At 56.0% G+C, this 25,846-nt stretch overlaps 1 protein-coding gene and 1 long non-coding RNA gene across 4 annotated transcripts in view; one reads left to right on the top strand and one right to left on the bottom strand.

The window, feature by feature from the left end:
- The window catches only part of PDE2A (phosphodiesterase 2A), a 100,273-nt gene extending 75,693 nt beyond the window's left edge, over positions 1-24,580 (top strand). For all 3 annotated transcript variants that reach the window (XM_050756117.1, XM_050756119.1, XM_050756118.1), the window contains 27 exons: positions 2,826-2,935; positions 3,784-3,839; positions 9,086-9,145; positions 9,863-10,016; positions 10,199-10,251; positions 10,463-10,537; positions 10,647-10,688; positions 11,198-11,263; positions 11,525-11,655; positions 14,591-14,702; positions 15,183-15,222; positions 15,339-15,402; positions 15,820-15,892; positions 16,036-16,213; positions 16,457-16,569; positions 17,251-17,328; positions 18,198-18,320; positions 18,794-18,864; positions 19,262-19,384; positions 19,757-19,844; positions 20,107-20,154; positions 21,127-21,201; positions 21,355-21,454; positions 21,728-21,840; positions 22,223-22,261; positions 22,398-22,504; positions 23,133-24,580. In XM_050756117.1, coding sequence (XP_050612074.1) covers positions 2,826-2,935; positions 3,784-3,839; positions 9,086-9,145; positions 9,863-10,016; positions 10,199-10,251; positions 10,463-10,537; positions 10,647-10,688; positions 11,198-11,263; positions 11,525-11,655; positions 14,591-14,702; positions 15,183-15,222; positions 15,339-15,402; positions 15,820-15,892; positions 16,036-16,213; positions 16,457-16,569; positions 17,251-17,328; positions 18,198-18,320; positions 18,794-18,864; positions 19,262-19,384; positions 19,757-19,844; positions 20,107-20,154; positions 21,127-21,201; positions 21,355-21,454; positions 21,728-21,840; positions 22,223-22,261; positions 22,398-22,504; positions 23,133-23,343 — 2,503 coding nt within the window. In that variant the 3' untranslated portion in view covers positions 23,344-24,580. The remainder of the gene's footprint in view (positions 1-2,825; positions 2,936-3,783; positions 3,840-9,085; positions 9,146-9,862; positions 10,017-10,198; positions 10,252-10,462; positions 10,538-10,646; positions 10,689-11,197; positions 11,264-11,524; positions 11,656-14,590; positions 14,703-15,182; positions 15,223-15,338; positions 15,403-15,819; positions 15,893-16,035; positions 16,214-16,456; positions 16,570-17,250; positions 17,329-18,197; positions 18,321-18,793; positions 18,865-19,261; positions 19,385-19,756; positions 19,845-20,106; positions 20,155-21,126; positions 21,202-21,354; positions 21,455-21,727; positions 21,841-22,222; positions 22,262-22,397; positions 22,505-23,132) is intronic.
- Positions 1-25,846, bottom strand: part of LOC126935316 (uncharacterized) — a 342,634-nt gene that overhangs the window by 238,776 nt on the left and 78,012 nt on the right. The gene's annotated exons all lie outside the window — the stretch shown is intronic.

The raw sequence follows: 25,846 nt of genomic DNA, 5'->3' as shown, positions 1-25,846 counted from the left end.
GTGGGGTCCTATAAAGCTGGGGGAGGGCAGGCTGCAGAGGAAGGTGCCAAGGCTTCCTGAGAATTGAGGGTCCTTGGAAGCCCCAGTGCTTGGGGGCATCTCGGCTTAGTCAAGGTTGGTCTATCCCAGTCCAGCCTCTCTCTTGTCCAGGGCCACTAAGATGATGGGACCCTCACTGAGACAAGGTTTCCAGTGTCACAATCTCCTTATGTTGAGAGTTCTACCCAGGCAGCACGATCAGATTGTTCTGAAATCACCTGACCATTACCGTCCCCTGCTCAAATCCCTCCCAGGGCTCCCCCTGCCCTCAGGCTCAAGCCTAGCTCCATAGGGCCCTGGCCTCTGTCTAGCCTTGCTCTCGGCTATCTGGCCACACCAACCTCCTTGTGGCCGTACCTTTCAGCAGGCACACAGTCTTCTCGCCTCCAAGCCTTTGCACATGCAGTTCCCTGGACATCCTTTCCTGTCTGCCTCAATAGCCTCTGCATGTCCTTTAGGACTCAACTCAGGTGTCTCTCTCTACAGGAAGCTTTCTCTGACTCTATCATACCCTGCACCTGGGCGGGCTGGGGCCTGCTCTTCCTGCCTTTGGCAGAGCCCTCATCTCCCGACTCAAGCGTGGGTCTGTATGTCGATCTCCGCATGTCCTTGGCCTCCTCAGGTGAGGCATATGTCTGACCCTCAGCACTGAACCTGACCCAGAAGGACCCAGTGGAATGAGAGACTTGAAGTAGAACCCTCCCCTGAGGTTTTTAGTCTAGAATGCTTACTCTTGCTCTGGCATGGAGGATGAATTGAAGAGACCCAGCTAGGAAGCTAGAGGCTCCGGGAGAGGCTGCTCCAGGGTTCAGGGAAAAGGTGTCTCCACGTGAGCGGGGCAGTGACTTGGGCATAGAGAGCAGAGAACAGTTGTGGGTGATACCTAGGAGGTGACTCACTGATCGGATGGGGAGGTGAGGAAAGAAGGCAGGTTTTTGGACAAGCTGCAAAAGACCCAGTGGATGGTTGTGCTGCTTTGCTGTGAGGTGGGGGGAGTGGAGATAATAATTCAGATGGGATGGGGGTCCCTGGGCCACCTCAGGGACGTGGGTGGGAGGCTCCAGATGGCCTTTGAGTATCTGGGGTCTGGAGCTCATGAGTGAGGGCTGGAGAGTCATGAGGCTGTGAGCACGGAGGGGTTTTGTGCAAAAAAGAAGAAAGGCTGAGGACAGATTCTTTCGTCAGGGTCCTGGGAGAGAGGCCAAGGCAGCTCCAGTCCAGGGGTGGGAGGGGAATAGTTGGGGGTCAGCAGGATGAGGCTGCAGTGCGCACTGACCAGCAACGCAAGGACCAGTGCCACCTTGTGGCCTCCGGGTAACCAGATTGTCCGAGGCCAAGGAGCTGGGCAGGGTTTGTTCGGGGGTCACCCACTGCCTCCATGAAGCCTTAGCCTTCATCTCATCAGTTTAATCATCAGGAAACGTGGCTCCCATTGCTCTCCTGCCGCCCTACGTCCCTCTCCTTTCTGGGGTGACTGGCAATGTGGACAGCCGGGAACTGGAGCCCAGCACTCCAGGAACCTTAAAGGTCCTGGGTGTAAGGGCTGGAAGGTGGGAGAAACCACCAGTTCCTGTAGATCCTGGATTACTTAAAGTGGCCAGGAAGGAATGGACCTGGTTCAGAATGCTGCGTGAGCTTGAACGAGATGCTCAACTTCTTTGGTCCTCGTTTTGTCTAGAGTCTGTGATCTAGTGATCTTGTGACTTGCAGGCCACCCCCTCTTTTTCCTCATGTGACCTTTGCTGGGCTTCCCTTAGTGACACTGTATGCACACAGTTCCCCAGGTTTCTCTTCTGTCCAGGCCAGGCAGTTCCTACAAGCACAATTAAGTGGAGGCATGAGGGATGAAGAACCCAGGACAATTAATCGTCAAGGAGTGACATTTGGTGCAAACTCAGGTGCTTAATTAAGCAGGTTGAACCAGAGGCCAGGGGGTAGAGGAGGTGGGTTGTGTGGTGGGACAGAGAGAAACTCATTCTTCCCATACCAACCTCCCCTGCCTTGGTTCCCACCACCCCTCTGCCACTGTCATACCCTGACATTCACACCTGCCCTCCGTTCAAAGCTCACACCTCCACAGGTATTTGGAAAGTTTCCAGCATAGTGGTTAGACCTAGCCCTGGTGCCGCCTGGCTGGGTTCAAATCCTGGCTCTACCACTTATTCACTGTGTGACCCTGGACAAGTATTTAGCCTCTTGGTGCCATAGCTTCTCCGTCTGAAAATGAAGATATCTAACTCATAGAATTGCTGGGAACTCTGAGTTCATCTATGTGAGTTGCTTGGGCTGTGCACGGGACGTAGGAAATGGCCAATAAACTTTAGTTATAATGATTACCTCCTGTGCTTAGCACTAAAAGTTGATCAACAACTGTTTTCTGAGGATGGTGACGGGGAGGGTTCTTCTCTCCCCACCCTAGTTCTCCTTGGGAAGATCAGAGAGGTCAGGTCACATGCCTAAGGTCAGATCGTAGCAGGCAGCCTAGCTCTGAGCCCCTGCATTTACTTCCTGTGCTCTCCCACTGCCTGGAAGATCTGTGCAGGGCCCCACCTGAGCCTTTACCAGCAAGGGGCACCAGAGGCCAGACTGTGGCTGCCTGTTTCTCCACATAGGGGCCAGGGTCCCCTACTTTTTCACTTTTGCTGTCATCGTGTCCACCCTGAGGCAGGTCAGCTTGCCCAGATCCTTGCACATGTGCAGGGTCCAAACTTTCCTGTGTCCCCAGGCCAGGCCTTGCTCCTCCCTGAGCCGGGAGCTCTCAAGGTGGCATCATGTCCTCTTTTCAGGGAGGCTATCATCTCCCAGAAGCGGCTGGGCTGCAATGGGCTGGGCCTCTCAGACCTGCCAGGGAAGCCCTTGGCCAGGCTGGTGGCTCCACTGGCTCCTCATACCCAAGGTAAGGGCTAGGGGCTGGGCAGGGGCAGGGAGGGACTGTGGCCCCTGCACTCCAGGTCATGTCTGTCTTCTACCCCTCTTCATCTCTGTCTTCTTCTTTCTCTTGCTGTGTCTCTAGCAATCCCTCCATCTAATTCTCTCTCTATTGTGCTACTAAACTCTCTGAGCCTCAACTTCCTGACTATAAAATGGGACAATAGTATTTACCTTGAGGGGGTGTTTCAAGGAGGCACAAGTGAGATCATGCATGTTAAGAGCCTGGCACATGCGAGGGCTCAGTGGCCCGTGGCTGTGGTTGTGATGTGCTTGTGCCTGATGCTGGATGGGGCTGTAGTTGTTCTCACACTCTCTCTGTCACTGTCATTGGCCCTATTTCTCTTTCTCTTTTCCTCCATGCCTCCTGTCCGCCATGTCTCTCTCTGCCTCGTGTCTCAGTCTCTCTAGGTCTCTGTCCTCTGTCTCGATGTGGAAAGTGCACAAGACTGGGAGTCAGGAGACCTGACTTGCTGTGTGATCTTGGGCAAGTCACTTCCCCTTTCTAGACCTCAGTTTCCCAATCTGTAAAATAGAGGTGCTCAGCCTCACCTGCCTTCCTCCCTGCAACCCTGAGAGGATCACGAGAAGGTTACTGAGTGAAGGGGTTTCCTTCCATGCAGAGGCTGTTGCTGAGGTTGTTTTTGTCACTGCCTCAGGACCCGCCTCTATGTTTCTGTGGGTTTTGGGGTCTCTCTGTGTCTCTGTCCTGGCCTCTCTTTGTCTACATCTTTGTGTCCCCGCCCTGGGTCCCGGCTTGGTATCTCTGAGCCTCACCAGCCCTGCAGGAGCACCTCATTGCCCTCTCCCCCTCAGTGCTGGTCATACCGCTAGTGGACAAGGAGGCCGGGGCCGTGGCAGCTGTCATCTTGGTAAGAGCCTGCCTAGGTGGTGGGATGTGGGGAGAGGAGACCACGGGAGGGAGTGGTGGATAGAGCCTGTCTGGGGCGTGTGTGTGTGTGTATGTGTGTGTGTGTATGTGTGTGTGTGAGAGAGAGAGATGGGAGCCATAAGTGAGGATGGAGTGAGGGGAAGTGGGGGTGTGGGGGTGGGAGGAGTTGGGGCATCTCCCACACCCCAGCCTTCTGCCCCACCTCGAATGGGTAGGATGAAGCCATTGGCCCAGTCAGCAGCTTTCTGAGGGATGTGCAAGCCCCTGCTGGACTCTCAGCCCCCATGAGGTTAGAAGGCCCAGCCATTGGCATACACAGCGCTAACCTTGGTTTCTCTTTGGGATCCTCCAGATGGGGTGGGGACCGTGTCCAGGAGGGCATGAACCAAGTGAGGTGTGAAGAGAGAGGCTGCAGAGGGACAGATGGACCTAAGGGCCTGACCAACAGAGACAGTGTAGAAAACTAGCCAGAGATTTGGAGTGGCTGGAGCTGGGGGCCTTGAGGACAGAAAGGCCATGGGCAGGCCAGCCAGACCCAGGGCTGAGGCTGGGCAGAAGACAGGTAGCTAGGCGGGCTTCCTGGAGTGGCTGAGGAAGGAGTGTTAGCGGGAAGTGGTGGATGCTCTTCCAGAGCCCCGGAACCCAGGCAAGGCTCCCTCCACAGCCCCTCGCAGAGTTCCCAGGGTTTCTGCTCCACGGAGGGGGTTGTGGAAGTGCAGAGCCTGTGGGGGTGAGATTCTGTGGCTCTTTAAGTTTCTTCTCCTGTATGGAGGTGGGGGTTCAAACTCTTGTTCTATCCTAGTAACCAAAGGATGAGTTTCCCAAATTGCTATTATTGGGGTTCTGCTTTTGTCAAGGGGGCTGCCATTCCGGTAAAGGGCAGGCTTGGGGGCATGGACAGATAAATGAGCAGGTGTTGGTTCCCCGGGGACTCTTCTCCAGCTCATTAAAATGGAATTAAAGGCTTCCCAGGCGCCTGACCTTTCTGAGCTGCTGGCAGGAGAGGGCGGTGGGAGTGGGGGATGGCTGAGAGGGGAGAGGAGAGGAGGGGTACTTGGCTGGATCTCCTCCACACCCATCTGCTTGACTGAGGGAGCCGAGGCCGCTGCTTGGTTTCTCTGCAAGCTGTTTCCCCCTTCTTGGTTTCTCCGCAAGCTGTTTCCAGCTTCTGGAATGGAGCTGCTGTTGCATGGAGTTCTCAGGGGGCCGCCTCCCCCTATTCTTTGCTTTCGGTCTCTCCCAGGGCTGGCCAGCTTTGAGGGGCACCGAGATGAGGGGCTATGTGCAGAGGTGGGGGTTGGGAGGCGGTGGCTGGGTTGAGCACCTCCTTCTCTGCTAAGGGCAAAAGGCCTGGGGTGCCAGGTGCCTGAGAAGGACTTCCTTAGGTTGAGGCTGTGAGGACTGGGTCAGGAGGGAAGCAAGGGGAAGACATTTGGAAGGTTACTCCCCTTGTGGGCAGAATGCTTGCCATGGCCGCTGCTCACCTTGGCTCAGGCTGGGCCAGAGGCCAATGTGTGTGTGTGTGTGTGTGTGTGTGTGTGTGTGTGTGTGTGTCTCAGGGATGCTGGTGGGATCAGATCACTTACACTTAACTCACCCAGTAGAACTCTGCTGTGATCCTGCGGCAGGCTGGGTGCTGGAGCTGACTCTGCCTTCAGGGAGCTCTCAGTCTTGGGGAAGGTGGGGACACCCTCTCCACCACGGGCCAGATGAAATACTGTTGCCAGCAGGTGCTCTGATGGCAGAGCCTGGAGCAGCAAGTGGTGCCTCACCATGGAGAGAGCATTTGTGTGGGGCCTTGGGGCACGGGTAGGAGGTCCACAGGCAGGGAAGAAGGGAAAGGGGATTCTAGGCAGAGGAGGAATGTGAGCGAGGCAGGAAGGAGGCCGGGGGAAGGGGTGGTGTGCTGAGGGGAGAGTGTGGTCCTGGGGAAGCTGAAATAGGGGTGCATGCTATTGAGTAGTATGCTAGCCAGCTGGGCTCTGGCTGCCAGGAGTTTTCAACAACCATCCCTTCATTTCCTCAAATACCCTGGGCAGGGAAGAGCTCTTGAAGGGTGTTTAGATTATTCACATCTGCCTCTCCTCCAAGCCTGCACCTTCCCACTCCTGTGGAAATGCACTTCCCCAGGATGCCCCTCCCCAAGGCATACACGTCTGGCAGATGCTCCCTGGCCCACAGGATCTCACTGCCTCCCAGAAGCAGCACAGGCAGCCCCAGACTTTCCAGCTGCTGCCAGAATCTGAGGGCAGAGGGTGCAGAAGGTAGATGGAGTGCCACAGGGCTGATCTTTTGGGAAGGTCGAGTCACCAGCTTCTTCCTCGACAAGCCCCATTCCCCTCTCTGAGTCTCTGCTCTTAGTATTCATCCACTGATCCACCTACCCATCCACCCACTCATCCATCAGTTGAACAACTATTTCTTGAGTACCCACTGTATGCCAGGCATGGTGTGCTAGGTGCTGGGAACACAGAAGTGACCAAGACAGATTAGACAGGCCCTGCCTTGGTGACAAGCACTAAAGTGAGCATGACCCCAGTTACTTGGGAGGTTTAGGTGGGAGTATTCCTTGAGCTCAGGAGTTCGAATCTGGCCTGCAGAATAGAGTGAGACTCCATCTCTAAAAAGAATAAAAATAACAAAAATATTGCAAAACAAATGAGCAAAATAAGGATAGGATCACATGTGATGGCAAGGGCTAGCAAGGAAACCCCTTGAGGGAGTCCTGCAAAGGAATGTTGGGGCCCGATAAGGATGCAGTTAGCGAGGGCTCTCTGAGGAATATGCCAGCCAGGTGCAGGGCTGTGTGGCTGACTTCTGGGCCTTTACAGCTCACCACTCAAGGTGCCCTGATTGCAGATTTTTTTGTGTGGAAAGAGTCTTTGACTCTGTTCTTTAATCCTGGGATAATAAGTCTCTTTGAGGAGTGGCGGCCCTTGGTCTCTGGCATTTGATGCCTGATTTGTGCCCACTCTTCCCCCAGCTGCACCAGCCACACCAGCTCCCTGCATAGGAATGGGGTGTTCATGCCATTAGCCATTTTGAACCTGGTGAGGGTAGGGACCTGGGGGCTGTACTGGGTTTTTAACCCTCTCGTACAGCCACCATGCACACTGTTGAGTGTTCCCACTGGGCCCCCGACACTTGCCTTGATTAGCAAGAGCAGGTGCAAGTGTGTGTTCCTGTTGGTGAACAAAAAGCCATGAGTGTGTTGGGGCGATTGTGTGTGTTTGTATATGGGGGTGCCAGGTGCATGTGCATGGCTCTTGAGTATGTGAACTAAGTTTCCTGTGTACAGGCATGAATGTGCCTGTGAGGATGCTGTGGACACTGTAAGGGTGGATGTATGGATGTCTTTGTGTCTGTGACTGTTCCGTGTGTGTGTGTGTGTGTGTGTGTACCACCTCCATGGGTGAGTGAGTGTAAATGCATGTGTGTGAGGGCCTGACATTCTTCATAAGAGTGTACATGTGTGTGTTTGTGCACATGCTGAGTGCAGGCAGACCGAGGCAGCCCAGGAACTGGTTGCCCCCACAACCCTAGAGGGGTCCCAGACTTCTCTATTTCTGAGAGATAGGACCAGGTGGAAGGAACAAGAACTATGTCCTCCTCCATGTGCTAACAGTAAAATGCCAACATATTTATATAAGCCATATGCAAATGAACCATAGCCCCAGCTTCTCCTCCCTCCAGCCCCCGCCGTCCCGTAGGAGTCACAGATTGAACCTCATCCAGAGCTTAAGTTTCAACACCATCCTTGACAGCCCAGGTCTCTTCCAGGTTTTCCTGCCTCCAATCTTCTTCCTCCCTCAAATTCACCCTACACCCCATAGACAGTGGCCCTCAGATGCTGAAGTCTGCCATGGCTCCCCAGTACTCTCAGGCTAAAGTCTAACTTCTTAGCCTGGCACTCAAGGCCCTTCTTTCTGTGGTACTATGGACCACGCCCCTACCTGGATCCTCGTCTCCCTGAACCACCTACTGCCAGTGTCCTGGTCTCTTCAAGGTCTACTTGTCTTCCCCATGCCAATGCAGGAAGCCTTCCAAATGTCCTCCCCTCTGAGCTACCCACCTAGTTTTCTCTCTCCTTCCTCAGGTACGAGGCTCCACACCTCCTCCCAGTCATGTCCCCCTACTCATCCCGCCCCAGTCAGACTGTGAGCTTCCCGAGAACCTGCTGGTCTCCTCCTCCCCATCTGCTCCTGGCAGGAGACCCAGAGCTGAGGCAGGCATTGGCTGCTGACTGGGGAGGGAGGAGAAAGGGGGGGCCCCCAGTGCAGGCACTGTGGGGAGCTCTGCAGGTGGTGAGCAGCTTTGAGTGGGCTCCGGAAGCTAGTGACGCAGGTGGGGAGCCTTGCTGGCAGGGCCTGTAGTGGGTCCCTAGGCTGCCACCCTCCCTCCCCACTGTCTCTCATTTTCCTCTACAAGCACCCAAGTAGGGGTCGGGGAAGGGACTTCACAGAGTATGAAAGATGGGCTGAGTTCCCTGGTGACTGGCACAGGGAACTTGGAGAGGGACAGGATGATGGGGGTGGTGGAGAGAGTGGATCTAGAGGGGGAAAGGTGTGGGCAGAGAACGGGAGGGAGTGGGTGGTGCTGTCTTCACTCTGCCACTTTCTGCTGTGTAATTTTGGGCAAGTCACTCCAGTTTTCTGGCCATGTCTTGCCTACCAGGTGGAGGCTTGCATCACAGTGGTAAGAATCGCATGTAAGGCAAAGCACTTCACCAACCCATTTATCCATTTATTCATTCACCCATCCATCCTCACCATGGCAGGTGCATCATACTGAACCCATTCCTTTATCCAAGACTTAGGGGCAGCTCAAACCCTAACTCAGAAAGGATAGAGCTGGGAGGCTAAAGCTAATACCACCAATTCTAAAATCAGGACCCGCAGAACTCCATAAGCTGGGAGCTGAAGAGGGGTCTAAGGTCCCTCCATCCCCTAAACCATACACCTGGGCTGTGCTCTTGATGAGTCAGTGATTGAAAAGGCAGAGACAAAAAAGTTTCACGTCTTTGGGTTAGTCCTAGGAGACTTCCTACAGGAGGGGATTTTCCTGGAGCTGTCTGGGTGTCAGAAAGATGAGGTTATCACTGAGGCCCACAGACTTGAGTGTGTATGTGTTGGTGGGGACCCGTGTGTGCTGCGCATGGGGAGGGCACTTTGGCAGAGACAGACACTGGGAGAGGTCACAGCTAGTTCCCTTCTCCCATCCCTCCAGGTGCACTGTGGCCAGCTGAGTGACAATGAGGAATGGAGCCTGCAGGCAGTGGAGAAGCATGTGAGTGGGAGCGGGGCCACGTACCATGAGGCTGAAGACCCTTATCACAGCTGGTGGGAAGATGTTCTGGCCAGGGAGCTGGACAGACCTAGGTTTTAGCTTTGGCTCTGATGCTTTTGAGCTGTGTGACCTTGAGCAAGTCACTAAACCTCTCTGAGCCTCAGTTTCACACCTGAAAATGGGAATAATGATAGCACCGACTGACCTAGGGCGGTGGTGAGACAAAACTGGTCAAATACCTTGTAAATACACACGGTTGCCAACTTACAATTTCTTGACTTTTCGATGGATTTATGGGGAAGCAACCCCATCCTAAGTCCAGGAGCATCTGTATTTAGAAAGAACCCTCCACATAATGATACTGAGGCTCTTTCATGCCTGAGACTTTATGATTTTGTGACTTTAACAAGGACTTACGACTTCCTGAGGGGGCTAGAGACAGAAATTTGACATCTTGTCTTGGAAGAATCTAGGGGCTAAAGATGGAGGTAGACACTGTACCCTCCTGTTCCTGGACCGCTGGACGCTCCAGGGGCGGTGGGAGCCCCCGGGGGAGCCCTCAGGAAGGTAGAGTCCAGGGATGAGGTGATTGGGACGGCGACGGGGTCCGTGGACCCAGCAGGCAGAGGGAACGGCAGGAGCAAAGGCAGGAATCCCGCGGCAGCAAGCGCAGCGAGGGTGGGGCGAGCGGCGCGCTAACCGCTCGGCGTGTCCCAGACTTTGGTGGCCCTGAGGAGGGTGCAGGCCCTGCAGCAGCGCCGGCCCAGCGAGGCTCCCCGAGCCGTCCAGAACCCCCCGGAGGGGGCGGTGGAAGACCAGAAGGGCGGGGCAGCGTACACCGACCGCGACCGAAAGATCCTGCAACTGTGCGGTGAGGACCCGGCCTGGGCAGGTCACGAGGGCGGGGCCGGGCAGAACTTGGAGGGGAGGTGGGCGGGTTAGGCGGTCCCGGGAGCTGGCGGCTGGCCCGGCGCGAAGCTGAGCGGCGCCCGAGGGACCCGGGCACGGAGGTACGGAGGGGCCCTCTCTCTGACCCGCCCCTGGTCCTTGCAGGGGAACTCTACGACCTGGATGCCTCTTCCCTGCAGCTCAAAGTGCTCCAATACGTGAGTCCCTGCGCCCCTCCCGGCCACCTCCCCGTCCTGTCTCCCTCCGGGGACCGACTTCCCCTTGAGCCCTCCATCTCAGTTCCGATTACGATGTCCCTCCTTCCCCTCTCCTCCACCCCCCTGAAGAGCCCCGGAGAGGGGAGCAGGTGGGGAGCGGGGTGGCCCGGATCCGCGGTCACCCCCTCGCCCTCCCTCGTCCCTCCCTTAGCTGCAGCAGGAGACCCGGGCATCCCGCTGCTGCCTCCTGCTGGTGTCGGAGGACAGTCTCCAGCTTTCTTGCAAGGTGAGGGCCCAGGTCCACTGTAGAGCTGGGTCGGGGCTGGGCGAGGAACTCGGGTCTCCGAGGGGGAAATCCCTTGCCTTTAACCGGCTCCCTGCACTCTGTTCCTCAGGTCATGGGAGACAAAGTGCTCGGGGAAGAGATCAGCTTTCCCGTGAGTCCCTCGTCTGTGTTCTCGTTGGAGTCTGCAGGGGCGGTTGAGGCCGGGTAGACACTCCTGGGATCTGTCTGGAGTATTTGGATCCTCTAGACTCTTGGAATCCGATGGAATTATCTGGATCTTGGCATCTACTTAGAAATGCTGCAGGGATCACAACCTGTGATCATCAGGCTTTATCAGCAAGAATCTCTTAGCATCTACAGAAAGGCTTACCTGGGACCTGCTCACTTCTGTTGGAGTGTTCTGGATATGGATCTGCTAGAATCTGTTGATGAGAATCCATGGAGTCTGCTTATCTCTCTCATAGTTAGGGAAGACCCTAGAATCTTCTATAGGGATTCTACCAGAGTCCCCTCCATCTCTGCTCATCAGTGCTGACCCTGCCCACCATTTGAACTGACTGAAGGGTTCTTTGAAACTTCTAGACTTGAGGGTGGGGACAGGTTGAGATCCCCTGACCTGGGGAGTGCTGGGCCCTGACTCAGTCTCTCCTCACCCCCTAGTTGACAGGATGCCTGGGCCAGGTGGTGGAAGACAAGAAGTCCATCCAGCTGAAGGACCTCACCTCTGTAAGTGATGGCCTGGAGGACCCAGAGGGGAAAGGGGAGACCCCACTGTCCATCCCCCAGAGCCAAGGTCTCTGTTACAGAGCAGCCTAGGAATGGGGGAGATAAGACCTCGGGACTTTCTACTATCCCATCTCCATGACATGGAGCTTCCAGCCTTGCATGAGTCCCTTAGAACCGCCCATTGCAAAATGTGATGGAGGGCTGGAGGAGGGAAGCATACTCCCCGCTCATTCCCTGCCCTGACTTGTCTCCCCTTTGCAGGAGGATGTGCAACAGCTGCAGAGCATGTTGGGCTGTGAGCTGCAGGCCATGCTCTGTGTCCCTGTCATCAGCCGGGCCACTGACCAGGTGGTGGCCTTGGCCTGCGCCTTCAACAAGCTAGAAGGAGACTTGTGAGTCTTTTTGGGATGATGCAGATCAGGAGATGTTGCTGAGAGGCTGGCTAGGGCTCCACTAGGGTAACAATGTGGGAAGGGTACTGAACCGGGGCTACTGTCTCAGCAGCAGTGGGTTGAACGGTGTGTTAATGCAACAGAATGAAAGTCATGTTGAGGTCCAAGCTGGTTCCTCTTCTCTTCCCACACTTCCTGAAGTTTGGATTATCTGCTCTTGGGGTATTGGGCTCCCTCCCTTGCCATCCCTGTTTTTGCATTACTGCTAGAAACTGCTAGATGGAGGGGTGGGTGCGTTCTGGGTTGGGTGAACCCTCTGGGACTCACAGAACATCATCAACACAGTGGACCGTGGCTAAAGGGAATATGCTTGGGGACTGGGAAAACCTGTGGATCTTTTGAGCCCCTGACAGGGCAGCAGTAAAAATGATACAAAAAAAAAAAAAAAAAAAAAAAAAAGAGGTGGGCAGGGCACAGTGGACAGAGAAGCAGGCTTGGAGGCTTAGTTGGGAAGCATATTTCGAGAACTGAGGACAAACCTGGGGTCTAGAAATGGTGTCATAAATAAATTTCATGTCTACACCAACTCATCAACAGGAGTAGGTGCCTGAATTTTATTGCAAATGGATCTTAGTTCAGGGAGAAATAGTGCTGTGTCTGGTGAGCCATTTCTGTCCTGGGTGCAGGTTCACACTTGGGCTGGCAGGACGAAAGTTTGTGCTGCATCACATAGGTGAGGAGAAGTAGACAGATGAGGGGCTGAGTCCTGATGCAAAGAGATGCTGATAGGATGCTGGCCTCTGGAGTCTAAGCAAACAGGCTGGATTTCAGGGCCTGGAGCTCCAGCAGGGGGTGGACACTAGAGAGCCTGGGACTAGGTAGGTGTCAGAGCCTGGGCCTGAGGTCTGCTGGGGTAGGGTGGAGATTCAGGAGTCCTAGGTCTGAGCTGCAGAACCTACCAGCATGGAACTGTGTTGACAGTTGGGTGGGCCTGGGGAAATGAAGATAGGGGCAAGGCAGAATCCGCTAAGGCAGGGAGAATGTGAGATTGGTGGCATCTGGAACTTGTAGGCATCCTAATGGTGGGAGAATTTATGCCATTCAGCAAACAAATATTGAGCACTTAATGTTGCTATCCCAGTGCTGACCAGATGGCCTTGGGAAGGCCTTTGGGGAGGGGAAGGTAGAGGGAATGGGGGTCCAGCAGGGGCCATGACCTCTCGTTGCTGGCTGGGGGATTGGGTTCTGGGATGGCCCCAGAGCTGGAGGAGAGGTGGTATCAGCAGGAAAACAAGATGGGGCCTTGGTGGCAGCCCTGAGGCCCAGGGCAGGGGCAGGGCCATCTCTGGGTCCCACGCATTTCAGGGAGTGAGTGTTGAATGACTACCTGAGCCAGGGTGGGGCTCAGCTCAGTGCAGTGACTGCAGAGAAGCTTCCTGAAATACAGCTAAGTAGCCAGAGAACAGGGGCTCCAGAAGCCCTTCAGCTGTGAGTGGGATGGGGCTGGTGGCAAGGCCAGGGATAGGATACAGTGACAACATTAGCAAAGCTCTCGGAAGTGTTTCCACTATACCACGCTCTGCACTGGGCATGGATGATATAGTCATGGCCCCATCTCATAAGACTCGAAGCTTGGCCGGGCGCGGTGGCTCAAGCCTGTAATCCCAGCACTTTGGGAGGCTGAGACGGGCGGATCACGAGGTCAGGAGATCGAGACCATCCAGGCTAACACGGTGAAACCCCGTCTCTACTAAAAAAAAAAATACAAAAAACTAGCCGGGCGAGGTGGCGGGCGCCTGTAGTCCCAGCTACTCGGGAGGCTGAGGCAGGAGAATGGTGTAAACCCGGGAGGCGGAGCTTGCAGTGAGCTGAGATCCAGCCACTGCACTCCAGCCTGGGCGACAGAGCGAGACTCCGTCTCAAAAAAAAAAAAAAAAAAAAAAAAAAGACTCGAAGCTCATTTTCAGGGCGTAGAGGGAAGAGAGTGAGAAGGGTATTCTAGGCTGAGGGAACAGTGTAGAAAAAAAAAGCGTGAAGGTGTGAAAGAGCCCGAGGTTTTCTCAGAATGATGAGGATCTTTGTGTGGCTGAAGTTGAGAGATGTCCAGGGTTGAGGGGTGAGAGGTGGGTGGGGCTAGCTGAGGGACTGCAAATGTAAGGAAGGTGTGCAGACAGACCCAGGGTGGTGGGGATGGGATCTAGATCAGAATCACTGGATGGCAAGCATGAGTGGGGGATGCCCCACAAGGGCAGAGCACCAAGGTCAGCCAAAAAGTGGGGAAGGGCTTAGGCAGGGACGCCTCAGGGCAGCGTGATGTGGGCTGAGGCAGGTTCTTCCCATGACCCACACCATTGGTCCACCCAGCCCCATGCAACTCCCCAGTGACAAATCATTTGGTGGCCAGATTGAATGACCTAAGCAGGATTTGGGGCTGATCTTGTCTCACCAGAGCTAGCTCCATGAGCAGGGCAAGCAGTCCTCTCCACACCACCACCCTAGGATTTCTGGAGGCACCGAATCAGGGCCAGCAGAGTCCAGGGAGAGTGGGGTAGTGACAGGAGCTGCATAAGACAGGGCAGTGCCACTTCCCCTCCCTAAGGCTGGAGGCATGCCTGGGGAAGAGCAAAACACCAGCTTGAGCCCAGGCAGTCTCTAGTCTGAGGGAGGAGACCCAGCTTTGGGCTGGGTAAATCCCAAATCAGAGGGGGCAGGTATGGCTCTGGTTTCAAGTATCTAAGGCAGACTGGAGCCCTCCCCTCAGGGAGCCCCCAGTCTGCAGGGCATGGGGGTGGGAAGCTGTTCCAAGGGCCTGTGCAGTGGTTATATAGTTGGCAGGTGGGTACCCCTGTGGGCTTCTGGTGGAACAGAAGTAAGGAGAGTGGGGAGAGAAGCCGGTCTTCCCTTCCCTCCTGAGTGAGCCCACACCCTCCTCCAGGTTCACCGACCAGGACGAACATGTTATCCAGCACTGCTTCCACTACACCAGCACCGTGCTCACCAGCACCCTGGCCTTCCAGAAGGAACAGAAACTCAAGTGTGAGTGCCAGGTGAGTGACCTGCCTTGAGTCTCTCTCGGGCACTGACTCGCCCAGTTTTCAGCCCCCGAGACCCATTCAGAAGGGAAATGCCCATGTCTTTCTGGACTGGTGGCAGCCCTTCCCCAGGTGGTTCCCTAACCTAATGACTTGGAGGCCTGCAGTTGCTCAGGACCCGCGCCACTGCCCACAGGCACTGTATGTGATCGCCCTCTAGTGCTCAATCTGGGCACTACAGCAACACCTAGGCAGCTAGAGCTGGTGTGAAGGCGGCTGAGACACTCACTCAGGAGACTCCTCACTTGCACTGGGGCGACTCCCCTACTCCTTCACTTAGTAGCCAAATGATATAATTAGACACTGACAGTTTCTGGCTTGTCCAGTGAGCCCTAGGGAAGGAAGGAGAAGACCCGGATGCTGTTGGGGGCAGGGGGTTAGATAGGGTGACCCCTGCACCCTGACCACCTATGATCTCCATTTTCTTCATTCCAGGCTCTTCTCCAAGTGGCAAAGAACCTCTTCACCCACCTGGGTGAGTGCACTGTTCTCTATGCCTAGCTGTGTGTGGGTACGGGGGCTGGCAGTTGCAGAGGAGAGGTGGGAGGGCTTGGCAGCCTGGTCTCATGCCTGGTCTTCTCCCTCACCCAGATGACGTCTCTGTCCTGCTCCAGGAGATCATCACAGAGGCCAGAAACCTCAGCAACGCAGAGATGTGAGTGACTCTATCCAGGGGACAGGACGAGAGAGGCTGTGGCCTTCAGTCCCCATCATCTCCTTTCCTGCCCAACCCACTTCCCCTTCTCTGCCTTCTATGTGACCTCATCACCTTTTGAGGGATCCTTTATTTCATGCCTGTCTCCCTCACTAGACTGTAAGCTCCGATGACAGCAGGGACAGGGCTGGTTTTGGATCCTCAGCTCCTATCACAGTGCCTGGCACATAGTAGGTGCTTCCAAAAAACGCACTTGAATGGATAGGTTTCTGGAGCCAGCCAGCCCTGAGCAGAGTGGCTTACCTTGGAGCACTCCTCCCAGGCCTCGAAAAATCCGGCCTTTGCCTCCTTATGGAAAGTGAGGGCCATCAGAGGGGGTTGTCAGGCCCCAGAGGACCGAACCCCCTCCCTCCACAGCTGCTCTGTGTTCCTGCTGGATCAGAATGAACTGGTGGCCAAGGTGTTCGATGGGGGTGTGGTGGATGATGAGGTGAGCGACTGTGGAGGGAGTATGTGGCCCTAGGGGTGTCCGGGAGTCCTCTGGGGGCGCTGGGGAGCGGCCCGACGTTTAATAGTTCCCTCTGTGGTCGGGTCACTAACTTCTTCCTCTCGACTCCATCTCTTCCCCGGCAGAGCTACGAGATCCGCATCCCGGCCGATCAGGGCATCGCGGGACACGTGGCGACCACCGGCCAGATCCTGAACATCCCGGACGCATATGCCCATCCGCTTTTCTACCGCGGCGTAGACGACAGCACCGGCTTCCGCACGCGCAACATCCTCTGCTTCCCCATCAAGAACGAGAACCAGGGTGCGTGTGGCTGCCCGGGGCGGAGGGGCGGGGCTGGGGCGGCACCTGCGCGGGGCAGGGCGGGTCCGAGCGCGGGGTGGGCAACACTTCCCCACCGCCTTCGGCGTCCCGGAGCAGAAGGGAGTCGGGTTTCGTATCTGGGATGTCACCAGCCGAAACTGCGAGGGCAGGTCCCGGCCGGTTCTCTCCCTCCACCCAATCCCTGCCTCCACCGGTGGTTCCTTGCCCCTCTCCCTTCCCCAGAGGTCATCGGTGTGGCTGAGCTGGTGAACAAGATCAATGGGCCGTGGTTCAGCAAGTTCGACGAGGACCTGGCGACGGCCTTCTCCATCTACTGTGGCATCAGCATCGCCCATGTGAGGGCGGGGGTGGGAGTGGGGTGTCTGGTGATAGGGGCGGGGCCCACCAGGGACCCTCCCTTCTCCTTCAGCTCTCCCTGTGGGTTGATCCCTCGGTCTGGCACTCAGTCCCGCCGCTGGGGTGCTGTGTAGCCTTCAGGACACGCTGGCCACCTCTGGGCTCAGTTTCCCATCTAAAAATTGGGGATACGATTTCCTGTCCTGTCAACTCTGCCTCCTGGGACCATGAGAAGCTCCCGTTGTCAAAACCTCCTCTCTTCCCTGGAAGCAGCCTCAGCTCAAGCCGGGTGCCTTTTTGGAAGTGCTGGGTCTCGGTGTCCAGGCCTGCTGGCGCTCTGGCCTGGGAATCCAGCCCCAAGGTCCCTGACATGATCCCCTCCTTGCTTCTCCTTCCCTGCCAGGGGCCTTAGGCTCCATCACTGAAGCCTGGATCAGATATGGGGGGCGGTGCAAAGGGCCAGACCAAATGCTGGCAGGATGAGGTGGAGGAGCTGGTGCGGGGGTCTGGATGAAAGTGGGGGTGGGGTCTTTACTGTGGACTGGAGCTTGAAGGTTTTGACTGGGGCCAGAATGGGACAGGAAGTGGGGTGTCTTTCTGACCCCTTCGTCCCAGTCTGGGGCATTGCTAAGTTTTAACAGCCACCTTCCTTGAGCCCCATCTTTCCCTCTTTCCCCTAGTCTCTCCTATACAAAAAAGTGAATGAGGCTCAGTATCGCAGCCACCTGGCCAATGAGATGATGATGTACCACATGAAGGTGAGGCTTGCAGAGACCTCTGGTCCTCCTCCCAGATTCCCGGGGACCCAGGGCCAGGCAGGCCTTCCTGATCTATCTCTACTGAGGATGAGAGGATAGGCCCAGAGCCATAGCAGGCCTCTTGCCCTCCTTAGGGGCAGTTCCCACCCCTGCTTAGAGACCTCTCCTCCAACCTGCTTCTGAGCTGAGTCCCAAGGCTGGAAGTAGCCAGAGGAACCAGCCCAGGGAATAATTTGGTTCAGCCAGGTATTCCCCATGTTTAGGGAATAATTCCCATCTTGGGAATTACTGAGGGTTAGGAAGCTCACTCAGGGCCTGTCCTCATGGCTTCCCTAGGTACAATGCCCATGGAGTCCTGGGCAGTCTTAATTGCTGATAATCTATTCCATTCCCTACCCTGGATCAGAAAAGCTGGCTTAGTTCCATGTATATGGTAGTTACTGTTCATTTGGACATTTCCTCTCATCTGTGTCCAAACCAGAGAGGCCCAGACCTTGTGAGGTGGATCAAAAGTGTAGTAGGAAGAGTTAAGGTTAGAGTAGAAAGGTCTCCACAAAAGGAGGACTGCTACAGTTACTGTGTGTGAAATGCTGCCACGGTTTGGGGGTGTCATGAAGGAGTGTTCTCAATCTTTGCCAAGATTAGGCTGTAACAGATAAAGGGTGGTCACCTGCAGGGAGGCAGGCAGGGTGGGCTGCAGGGCTGTGAGGGGAGGGTTGTGATTTCCTGCCCAGTTACAGTCCACATCGTGGTGGTCCAACTGTGGTGCATTCTGGGTGATGGATCCCCCACCTTCTATGGGAATTTGAGGGTGAAGATACCGGATGGGGTGAAGGCTATCTTCTAATGCTCTGGCTGGTCTCCTCTAGGTGTCCGATGATGAGTCTACCAAACTTCTCCATGATGGAATCCAGCCTGTGGCTGCCATTGACTCCAATTTTGCAAGTTTCACCTACACCCCTCGTTCCCTGCCCGAGGATGACACGTCCATGGTGAGTTGCTCTCCACTTGTGTAGCCAGAGGCTTAAGTTAAATGTGCATCAAGAACTTCCTGGGAAGACAGAGTCATCAAGGAAGGCTGTGGAGGGTTCCTCAGAGATGGAGGGGCATGTAGTCTGCCATCATGAGGCCATGGGGCCTGCCCAGGGGCTAGAGGCTGGACTGGATGATGCCAAGGGCTGTCTTGGAACAACCATGCCCAGGGCATGTGACCTCAGGGTTTGCATGCCTCCCAACCCCGTTTTTCTAACATTTTGTGTGGGCTTGGTTTCAAGAGTTCTTAGTTCTTAGATCTCTAAAAATGCATAGCTCCGAGAACGGTTGCTTCAGTTATTTTGTGGTTCTCTAGTTTAGATTTAAGTTTCTAAGACTCCAGATTTTGAGTGTGGAGCTTGAAGAAGGGCCCAGGCAGGGGTCCCATCTTGATACTGGCAGCCCCTCTGATCCCTCCCTCTGCCCTCTCCAGGCCATCCTGAGCATGCTGCAGGACATGAATTTCATCAACAACTACAAAATTGACTGCCCGACCCTGGCCCGGTTCGTCCACATGCAGACAGCCCCAGTCTTCGCCTCCCTCTTTCCTCCACTGTCACATCCATTGCCCCTGGCATTCTGGAGAGGATCTCTCTAAGGATGACTGGGGAGACCCAGTCGTATGGGGGTGGGGAGGATCCATGAGTGAGAAGCAATTCCTAGACACTGAACTGTCAATAAAGGCAAGAAATGGGGCAAGGCAGAGCCTGGAGGCAAGGCCGAGAGTGTGTAACCAGAGGTTTAAGTTAGATGTGCATAGGAACTTCCTGCTAAGACAGGATCATCAAGGAAAGCTGTGGAGTGTCCCTCAGGGATGGAAGGGACATGCAGTCTGCCATCGTGGGGCCCTGATGGAGGAGGACAGGCTGAGGCCCCTCTGCTGCCCTCTCCCCTCCCCCAGGTTCTGTTTGATGGTGAAGAAGGGCTACCGAGATCCCCCCTATCACAACTGGATGCATGCCTTTTCTGTCTCCCACTTCTGCTACCTGCTCTACAAGAACCTGGAGCTCACCAACTACCTCGAGTGAGTGGCTGCATCTCCCCCACATCTGGCAGCCGCTGGGGTCCCCTTCCCTGGGACAGGGAAGCACCCCCTGTGTGTCAGGCACTTTACACACACTGCCTCATGGGATCTTCTTAGCCCCAGGGGACTCGAGGGGAAGGCTGCAAGCCCCATCTTCCAGGAGGGGCTTGCTCACAGTCAAGCAGCCAGTGAAGACTGAGCCTGATTTAAACGTGGGTCTGCTGGGCTCCAAACCAGTGCTTCTTTCCAGGAAGGGAACCCAGGTGTTCCAACTCCTGTCCCAGTGGCTCCTGGGCATGTCATCCTCTTGGGGGTTTGGGGAGGGGACTGTGGGCTGATCTCTTTTTTTTCTCCTTTCTGCCTCTCAACCAGGGACATCGAGATCTTTGCCTTGTTTATTTCCTGCATGTGTCATGACCTGGACCACAGAGGCACAAACAACTCTTTCCAGGTGGCCTCGGTGAGACCCTGCCCTGCTCACAGTGGGGACCCTGCATGGGGTGTCTGGGAGTCTCATCCTCTCCCAGCCTGAAGGCAGGTGGGAGCGAGTGAGACCAGGAGCCAAGTTTAAACACAGGAGGAGGTTCCCCCAGGGTTTGCCCATGACTTTGAGATAGGAAGGAGGGGAGAAAGTTGGGAAGGGCAGGACACTGCTTAGCCTAAAGCAGTGGCACTTGGATCCGGATGTGAGGAGTGACCACAGTTTTCCTGGGCTTTTCCAGAAATCTGTGCTGGCTGCGCTCTACAGCTCCGAGGGCTCCGTCATGGAGGTATCACTCTTCTGTCCCACCCCCATCCTCTTTCCCCTCTAAGGCCAGTGACTTGCAAAGTTATGACCCAGCTCCCCCTATTCCCAAACCATGCTCTCCAGACAGGCTGCGAGAGCTGCAGCCACACCTAGGACATGTCTGGCTCATTTTCCTGGAGTGGGCTTGGAAGGGTGCAGGTGCAGATGATAGCAAGGATTTGTGTTCAGTGCGTTTCCCTTTGGCTGCCTGGGAACACCCCATTCAGCCCCCTCCTGCCAAGCTTGGGATGGGCTCCACTCCCATCACTTAGCATCACCTTAGATTGTTTGGTTTGGGTCTGCCTACCTCCGCATGCACAAGGTCTGAGCCATTTCTGGGTTTCCTGCACTTGGCACAGGGCTTGCCACAGAGTGGGAGACACATTTCCAAAGTCACCTTGCCCTATGCTGCTTCCCACAACACCCCTCCAGAGGCTGCCTCTGCTTGCACACCCCCAGAGATGGGGTGCTCTGTCTCTCTCCCAGGAGGCCTGGTGGCAGTGCTGGTTCTGCCCTTTGCCCCCTGGGATAAGCTGCTCCTCTTCTGAGTGACAGCCATTCAGCATCCGGAAACAGGGGCATTGCCCTTGCCTCATCACTGCCTCTCCTTGTCAGCAAACAAATGCATTCTGCATGATTTAGTGTCTAGGACTCCAAGGGATCATTTCAAAAATGTTCCAGCTTTCAGGGACCCCAGAGCTTACGTTGTTGGGTCCCTCCCTGCATGTGACAGCTGAGGAGTCTGAGGGTCAGAGTGGTCTAGGGACTCGCCCTGGGTCACACAGAGGGTTGAAACAGAGCTCAGAAAGGGAACTGGGGCCCCTGACTCCCCCTTTCTGACTGCTCTGCTGACCTGGGGGCTGGAGCTGGACCAGGCTCTGCTTCCTCTGTTGGGGTCAGTGGTGAGGGGAGCCCCTCTGCCCCAGCCGGGACCCCATCACTCCTCTCCCCCCAGAGGCACCACTTTGCTCAGGCCATCGCCATCCTCAACACCCACGGCTGCAACATCTTTGATCATTTCTCCCGGAAGGTGATGGGGTTGGGGGTGGGGGTGGGGATTGAGGGGGAGAGCTGGGAGCTGGCTGGAGGTGGGAGAAGGAGCCAAGGAGTGGAGGCTCACTGGGATGGGCAAATGGGTGGGGGTGTCCAGCAGGAGGCCATGACACCCCTGCCCTTGCCCCAGGACTATCAGCGCATGCTGGATCTGATGCGGGACATCATCTTGGCCACGGACCTGGCCCACCATCTCCGCATCTTCAAGGATCTCCAGAAGATGGCTGAGGGTGACTGCTGTTAGCCCCAGGCCTTGGGGGTGGGAAGGAACAACCAGGGGAAGGATTTGCCAGGGGAGCATTCCCAGGGTGCAGACCTATCCCCTGCAGCATCAACACTTCTCTGACTGCACAGCCCCACCAGGCAGACCCAGCACTGGCCCCTTGGCTCCCATCAAGAGTGCCCAATTCCCTACAGCACTCTGGGTTGGGCCCTGGGAGCCTTGTCCTCAGAAGGGCAAGGAGGCTGGGCCCCGCTCCTTGACCCCATCCTCCCCTCAATAGTGGGCTACGACCGAAACAACAAGCAGCATCACAGACTCCTCCTCTGCCTCCTCATGACCTCCTGTGACCTCTCTGACCAGACCAAGGGCTGGAAGACCACGAGAAAGATCGCGGTAGGTGCAGTCCTCCCTGGGAAGGCATAGGCTGCCCACCCTGCCCAGCTCTGGATGCCCCCTGCCGCCTGAACACCATCTCTCTGCTCAGCTCAGCCTGGCTGTGTTCTGGGGAGACAGAAACCTAGACCATCTCAGGGTGACAAATGGAGACTCAGAAAGGGGAACAGACCTAGCAAGTCAGTGGTTGGTGGAAGGTGGGCCCCAACCCCGCCACTCCTTGCCTGGGGCCATCGCCATGCCAGGCTGGGGCTGGTGGGACAGCTCCTGAGCTGGGACTGAATCCCTGGACCTCAGTTTTCTCTCCTGGGAACGGGCTGTCAGAGGAGCTTGGGTGGATGTGTCCTATGTGCAGGATGTGATGAGAGTGTTGGCCTTTCAGGAGCTGATCTACAAAGAATTCTTCTCCCAGGGAGACCTGGTATGTGTGGAGTGACCCCAGGATGTCCAGGTTGGGGGAGGGTTCCTGGCCTGGGGCAGGGAGGGCTTGAACTAGCCTGACCCTGGTACCCAATGGAGGAATGAGAGGGACAGACCTGATGACTTGATGCCTGCAGGAAAAGGCCATGGGCAACAGGCCAATGGAGATGATGGACCGGGAGAAGGCCTATATCCCCGAGCTACAAATCAGCTTCATGGAGCACATTGCAATGCCCATCTACAAGTGAGTGAGCTCATGGGGACAAGCTGGCACCCTGCACAGTGAGGGTAGGCTGGAGTGGGGACATCACAGCAAACACATGTGCCTGGCCCAGCTCCAAGTGATTCACCCCCTTGCCTCTGGGCACAACTGTCTCCTGCTGTGCCACTCAGTGGGTCCTTCACTTCATCCTTGGTCTGCAGTGGAAAGAGACCATCATGCTTTCCTAGGTGTCCTCCTCTGTCTCACATTCTTGTGGAAGTTCTTTTTTTTTGAGATGGAGTCTCACTCTGTTGCCCAGGCTGGAGGAGTGCAATGGTATGATCTTGTCTCACTGCAACCTCCCCGTTCTGGGTTCAAGTGATTCTCCTGCCTCAGCCTCCCGAGTAGCTGGGATTACAGGCACGCGCCACCATGCCCGGCTAATTTTGTATTTTTAGTAGAGATGGGGTTTCACCATTTTGGTCAGGCTGGTCTTGAACTCCTGACTTCAGGTGATCTGCACACCTTGGCTCCCTGAGCGCTGGGATTACAGGCATGAGCCACCGTGCCTGGCCCTTGTGGAAGTTCTATTTGCTGTGTAGCCCTAGTCTTTCTTGCTGCCCATGGTCTGATTTCTGTCCTCTCGCCCTCTGCCCCCATGCACCCACAGGCTGTTGCAGGACCTGTTCCCCGAAGCAGCAGAGCTGTACGAGCGTGTGGCCTCCAACCGTGAGCACTGGACCAAGGTGTCCCACAAGTTCACCATCCGCGGCCTCCCAAGTAACAACTCGCTGGACTTCCTGGATGAGGAGTATGAGGTGCCTGATCTGGATGGCACTGGGGCTCCCATCAATGGCTGCTGCAGCCTTGATGCTGAGTGATCCCCTCCAGGGACACTTCCCTGCCCAGGCCACCTCCCACAGCCCTCCACTGGTCTGAGCAGATGCACTGGGAACAGAGCCAGGAGTCCTGTGTTCTAGACCAGGACTTCCTGTGTGACCCTGGACAAGTACTACCTTCCTGGGCCTCAGCTTTCTCATCTGTATAATGGAAGCAAGACTTCCAGCCTCACGGAGACTTTGTGATTTGTCCTCTGAGAGCACAGGGTGACCAATGAGCAGTGGGCCCTGCTCTGCGCCTCTGACCACACCTTGGCAAGTCTTTCCCAAGCCATTCTTTGTCCCTGCAGCTTGATGGTTTCTCCTTGCCCCATTCCTGCCCCACCAGATCTTTGCTCCTTTCCCTTGGAGGACTCCCATCCCTTGGGGTCTCCAGGATCCTCATGGAAGGGGAAGGTGAGACATCTGAGTGAGCAGAGTGTGGCGTCTTGGAAACAGTCCTAGTTCTGTGGGAGGACTAGAAACAGCTGCAGGGCGAAGGCCCCCTGAGGACCACCACTCTAGTGACAGTGGGATTGGGACCTGGGGGATACAGGGGCCCCAGGAGGAAGCTGCCGAGGGGCAGCTCAGTGCTCTGCAGAGAAGGGGCTCGGGAAGAAGCAGGATGGGCTTGATGGGCAGGAGGGATCCCCGCACTGGGAGACAGGCCCAGGTATGAATGAGCCAGCCATGCTTCCTCCTGCCTGTGTGACGCTGGGCAAGTCTCTCCCCCTGTCTGGGCCAAACAGGAGGGTAAGACAATCCATGCTCTAAGATCCATTTTAGATCAATGTCTAAAATAGCTCTATCACTCTGCGGAGTCCCAGCAGAGGCTGTGGAATGTTTCTGCCACCCTAGGGCCCAGAGAGCCCAACCCTGAGTCCCTCAGAGGCCCCCTGAGTGTACCCCTTGGCCTGAGCCCCTTCCCCATTCCTGCAGCTAGGGAGAGACCTGGCCTCAGCCCTGGCAGGGCTCTCTCTTCAAGGCCATATCCACCTGTGCCCTAGGGCTTGGGAGACCCCATAGGGCCAGGACTCTTGGGTTAGCCTGGCCACTGGCTTCTCTCTTTTTCTCTGTTTCATTCTGTGTGCGTTGCGGGGTGGGGGAGGGGGTCCACCTGCCTTACCTTTCTGAGTTGCCTTTAGAGAGATGCGTTTTTCTAGGACTCTGTGCAACTGTCGTATATGGTCCCGTGGGCTGACCGCTTTGTACATGAGAATAAATCTATTTCTTTCTACCAGTTCTCCCCTATGGGGCTGTTTTCTGACTTTGTGCTTGGGGTGGGTGGAGCGGGGTAATAGAACTGGGAGAGGCAAACGCCCTTTGGAACTCCATGGCTTCCAGAGTCTCCCACCCTTGGTGCCTAGCCCCTCTTCTGGGGAAGTCATAGACCTGTTGGGGTACTCCTTGGGCCAGCCCTGTGCCAGATCGTGGAGGTTAAGGGGTGGGTGGCAGATGAGAAGGTCTGGCCATGCAGCAGTGATGGGACATGTTGGCTGGCAGAGATTGTGGAGTAGAGGGAAAACTGAGAGGTTGAGGCAAGCAGGCAGGTTGCCTGGAGGAGGTAGCCTGGAGCTCGTCCTAGACCCTCCCTCCCAGTGCTGGCCTGCCATGGTCATGAGTGCCCATACGGTGACGGCCTGGGCCTCTGAACTCTGTTTCTAGCTGCAATGATGCCTGGCTGTGTCTCAGGAAGTCCCACATCCCGGTTTCTCTGAGTCCTGCTGAAGGGGCACCCCTGAGTCAGACTCCACACCACATCCAGCCCCGGTTGTATCTGAGGAGTTAGTCCCCTGCTTTCCTCTGCGTGAGAGTGTTTGCTTCTGCCCAGTCCAAAATGGGCACACTCCAGGTTGGGGCCACGAAGAGGCTCTGCCTGGTACAGTCTCCAGGCCCTGTCCCCGACTTGCCTACCCCCCTCTGAGCTCCTCTCCCTGTTCATCTCTTCCTGGCCAGTAAAGGTTGATGTGTTAAGAGGGTGGGCACTGGGGTCTCCTTTCTTGGTGGGAGAAGGAAGGAGATGGACAGGGCCATCTTGTGACCATCAGCCATTGCCAGCCTTGCCTTTGGGACCACAGAGCCCATCTGCTTCCTCTGCAGCTCCCCCTGCCCCACTAGCCTGTCTGGGTTTGGAATCTGCTCCTCTGGCTGTATGGTCTCCAGGTTTCCAGCTTCCCTTAGTGTTATGGGGCTCCAGGCTCCTCCCCTTCCCAGCTCCTGCTGTGGGCTCCCCAAGTCTGTCTCTGTCCTCTCACAGCACAGGACCCAGGCTTGGCCCAGTGGGTCCCCGGGTGGGGGTGGGAGTGTCAGTTTGTGACCCACAACCGAGAAGAGATGGCTATTCTAATGGCGCCTGGCTGACCTCAGGGTCACTGTGGGCTGATGTAGCGGCTCTTATGCCTGACCCCTGACCCTGAGTGTGTGCGCATGTTCCTCTTCCACAACCCTTCGGGCAAAGGGGACCTTGACCCTGCATCTGCTGTCTGTCCCCAGCCCAGCCCTCCTT

Source organism: Macaca thibetana, chromosome 14, assembly GCF_024542745.1.
Source record: "Macaca thibetana thibetana isolate TM-01 chromosome 14, ASM2454274v1, whole genome shotgun sequence".
Taxonomy (NCBI): domain Eukaryota; kingdom Metazoa; phylum Chordata; class Mammalia; order Primates; family Cercopithecidae; genus Macaca; species Macaca thibetana.
This window is presented reverse-complemented; position numbering and strand designations above follow the sequence as displayed.